We start from the raw sequence: 3,693 nt of genomic DNA, 5'->3' as shown, positions 1-3,693 counted from the left end.
TCAGACAGATACAGGACAGGAAATGATTCGATCTTCTAACATCACGCTGATTATCAGGAATACAAAGTAAAGGAGGAACATTGTGAAGCCCAGGATCTTGTTCATTCTCCATTTGCACGATGCAATTGAAGAGATCACAAACAAGAGCATGAGAAAAAGCAAAACAATTGCACAAAACAAGCCATTGCTGCTGACTGGAACAGGCTGTAATCCATTGATGAAAGAGAAGAGCAACCAAGGGACTGGCAGGCTGCAAGATTGAAGAAACAATGTGAATATTCTTAATTTATAATATAATAATCCTACATACATATAATAATCCCACATACGTAAACACTATTTTACAATTTATAAAGCACTTATTTTTCCACACACACACACACAAAAAGCCTATGAAATAGAACAGAAAATATTAGCCCCATTTCACAGATGAGGAAACTTAAGTTCAGGGAAATTGAAATTACATGCCCAAGGACTCACAGCTAAAAACTAGAAGACCCTAGATTAAAACTGAAATTTTCTGGATCCAAGTGGGGTTTTTTTCTCCATAATTCATGATGTGCCTATGAGGAACCCAGATGGATTGATGTTTGACTCTCTAATCTCACAATTTTTATGGTAAGTCCTATCTCAGGCTAACATGTCTTTAAATTCTTTAATGATCAGGGCTCTCCTGTGCTCCACCCCCCCCCCCCCCCATACACACACACACATACACAAATTCAAATTAAAGAAACCAAAGCCACTACCCAAATCTGGGATATGCCTGCGGAAATGAAAATAGCCCAGAGGTTCTGCTCTGACAAATTGGGAGGAGGGGGTAAGAGAAGGGGTACAGGAGGATGCTGCATTTGCTTGTTTAGACAAAATGCTTTTAGAGCCTCAGAGTTGGCAGGAGGCCAAATGCAAAGGAGCAGAAATATCAGGAAGTGCGACTGAGTCACTGCTCCTTCCACCACCTTAGAGGTCAGTGAGCAGAGCATTTGACTGTATTTGGTAATGAATTTGATGGACTTTGTTTTTCAATTCATCTATAAATTCTACTCAGTTACATTTCAGGCAGCAGTTTTGCCCTATTATCCCATCTGGCTGTGATGAATGAAGGGAGAACACTTTGCTGCCTTGTAGACACTAGTAATATAAATGCCCTTTTAGTCCATGTATGAAGCAGAAACCCAGCAAACAGAGCCAACACAGTGTTTTCCAGTCATACTTGATACGCCTTGGAAAGCAACTTTGCCACTCACCCCATGGTGATATCAAATATATTACTGCCCACAGAGCTTGACACAGCCATGTCTCCCAGGCCTTTCCGAGCAACAATCACACTGGTGATGAGGTCAGGAATGGACGTGCCTGCTGCTAGGATCGTCAAACCCATTATCTCTTCAGAAATCCCTACTGTTTCACCAACCTGGTAAAAAGTTACAGTGATAAGAAACCATGGCAACAGCAAGGGGAAAATCTGAGGCTCTTCAAACACCAACCACATGCTATTTTGTGCAAACCCAACCCCTTTCCACAGAGCTCAGCACACTACTTTAGCCTGGGAGAGATGAGCCACAGAGAGGAAGAGCAGGGCCCCTACTCCAGGCTTTGGGGAATGACGCAGCTCTTGTCTAAATTGGACTACAAGTCTATCTTTAATACCAACTCTCACTGTCATTCCAACTACAACACCTCCACCTTCCCAAAAGAACTGCCCCTCCAAAGATTTGTTCATGTCATGTTTCCAGTTCCAGAACCGCGGACACCTGCTATGTGCCAGGAACTAAGTTAGAGGCCGGAGATAGAAGTATGAGCACCACAACACTGACCCTACTCCCAGCCTAGTGAAAGAGAAAAGCTTGTAACCAGCAATCCCAGGTAGAACAGAAAAGCCATGGGCACTCAGAGGAAGACTGACTAAATGCCCAAGAGAAGGCAAACTGAGCTTGCTCTCACGAGTGTGCACACCGTCACCAGGTGGAGGAGAGCGGGGCATTCGTGACATAGAAAGCTCGGAATAAGGCTAGTCAGCAATGGTCAGCTGGGTCAGACTGTGACGGGCCTTCTATGTCAGGCTGCAGCATGACTGTAAGACAAGACCCACAGTTGAAAATACTACACTCACTGAAATGAAGTCAACTTTTGAGCCTTTACAAACAATGTAGAAACTACAAATTCACTTGAGCCTCACCATTGCCTGGGTACTGGACATTCACCCTGAAGGAAAAAAAGTGTCCTTGGGACCCGCTGATGCAGGATTTAGTTCACTCACCTGGTGAGCCCACCATACCATGAGGTATGAGAACATGGCTATCCACATGATGGATCCCAGGAAGGTGAGAACAAAAAACTTCTTAGACTCCTGTTTGCAAGTTTGAAAAGGAAGAGAAATAAGTTGCAGAGGCTAAAGGTCTTTGACCCTTCCGAGGGAGCCCCAGAATCAGTGACAGGACCTGCTAGGGGAGTGATGGAGAGGATCTGGAGATGGGTCAGCTGCGATCTGGATCTCCAGTGAGGACCCGGAGGTGGCTGGGGAAGAAAGGAGTTGGTGGCCCACAGGGAGTCCGGCCAGCAGGGCATTCAGCAGTCACCAAACTGAAGAGAACTATTTGCTTGCCCTAGAACCAGACTGGTCTAGGTGTTTGGTGTGGTATCTACAACCTCCTGCTGCTCTATGCACCTCTGGACCTCGAGGTAGAGTATGGATGGCCTTTGGGTAGAGCATGTTAGTCAGAGCTTTCCCTATAGAAATAATACTTTCCCCCTATGTTTTCAGAATATCCCTGTGACCTATGGAGGGGCAGGGGGGAGCTTGGCATTATTCCCCTATTAAAATCAAGAAACTGACAATAGGAGTTGAGGTACTGGTTCACACACTTATAGTGATGGAAATAAGCACATTTTAGGGCCTCCCAAGCCTACCGGTATGTCCCCCTAGGCACGTGGTCCCTTCTGGAGCTGCAAGGTGCATCCCGGATACTCTCTGGTTCGAGCCCTGCCAAGCCAGTTTGCCCCGTCCTCTCACCTCTTGTGTGAGAGTGCCTAGAGACTCCACAGACTCCCTGGGGTACAGCTGGGCACACTCACCAGCCTCCGGACGTCGGGCACGGTCAGCCACAGTGGGAACACAATGGGCAGGAGGAACAGGTAAATGGCCTGCTTCTGCCTGGTCTCGGGCCACTCCAGGGACAAAGGCTCCTCACTTGCCTCCTCTTCTTCCTCCTCCTCATCCTCCGCCTCATCTTCCTCCTCTTCTTCCTCCTCTTCTTCCTCCTCTTCTTCCTCCTCTTCATCTTCACTTCCACCTCCTTCACCTCCCCCTTCACCATCTCTACCTTTCTCATCACTTTTGGCTTCACCTTGACTTTCAGCATTGAGTTCCTGCTCTTCATTTTCACCCTCATCAGCTTTCATTTCACCATCTTCTGCTTGGAGTTCACCTCCACCTTCATCAGTTACTTTTCTTTCTGCTAGTTCACCTTCACTATCATATTCATCGGCGTCTTTTCCTTCTTTGATTTCACCTTCAGGTTCACCTTCTCCTTCTCCTTCCACATTGATTTCACTTTTATGTTCACCTTCTCCTTCTGCTTCAATTTCACCTTCATGTTCACCTTCTCCTCCTTCTGCTTCAATTTCACCTCCATGTTCACCTTCCCCTCCTTCTGCTTCGATTTCACCTTCATCTTCACCTCCTTCTCCTTC

General features: G+C 46.4%; 1 protein-coding gene across 3 annotated transcripts in view; it reads right to left on the bottom strand.

Annotated features, from left to right (window-relative positions):
• SLC24A1 (solute carrier family 24 member 1) overlaps positions 1-3,693 on the bottom strand; it is a 26,603-nt gene continuing 22,910 nt past the window's right edge. For 2 of the 3 annotated variants that reach the window (XM_044918134.1, XM_044918135.1), the window contains 5 exons: positions 3,669-3,680; positions 3,076-3,428; positions 2,261-2,350; positions 1,248-1,414; positions 1-250 (listed from right to left, as the gene is read on the bottom strand). In XM_044918134.1, the coding sequence (XP_044774069.1) occupies positions 1-250; positions 1,248-1,414; positions 2,261-2,350; positions 3,076-3,428; positions 3,669-3,680 (872 nt within the window). The remainder of the gene's footprint in view (positions 251-1,247; positions 1,415-2,260; positions 2,351-3,075; positions 3,429-3,668; positions 3,681-3,693) is intronic. The other variant, XM_044918137.1, reaches the window with a different exon arrangement.

This window comes from Neomonachus schauinslandi, chromosome 9 (assembly GCF_002201575.2).
Source record: "Neomonachus schauinslandi chromosome 9, ASM220157v2, whole genome shotgun sequence".
In the NCBI taxonomy this organism is placed as follows: domain Eukaryota; kingdom Metazoa; phylum Chordata; class Mammalia; order Carnivora; family Phocidae; genus Neomonachus; species Neomonachus schauinslandi.
Note: the sequence above shows the minus strand (reverse complement) of the source record. Positions and strands in the feature narration are given on the sequence as shown.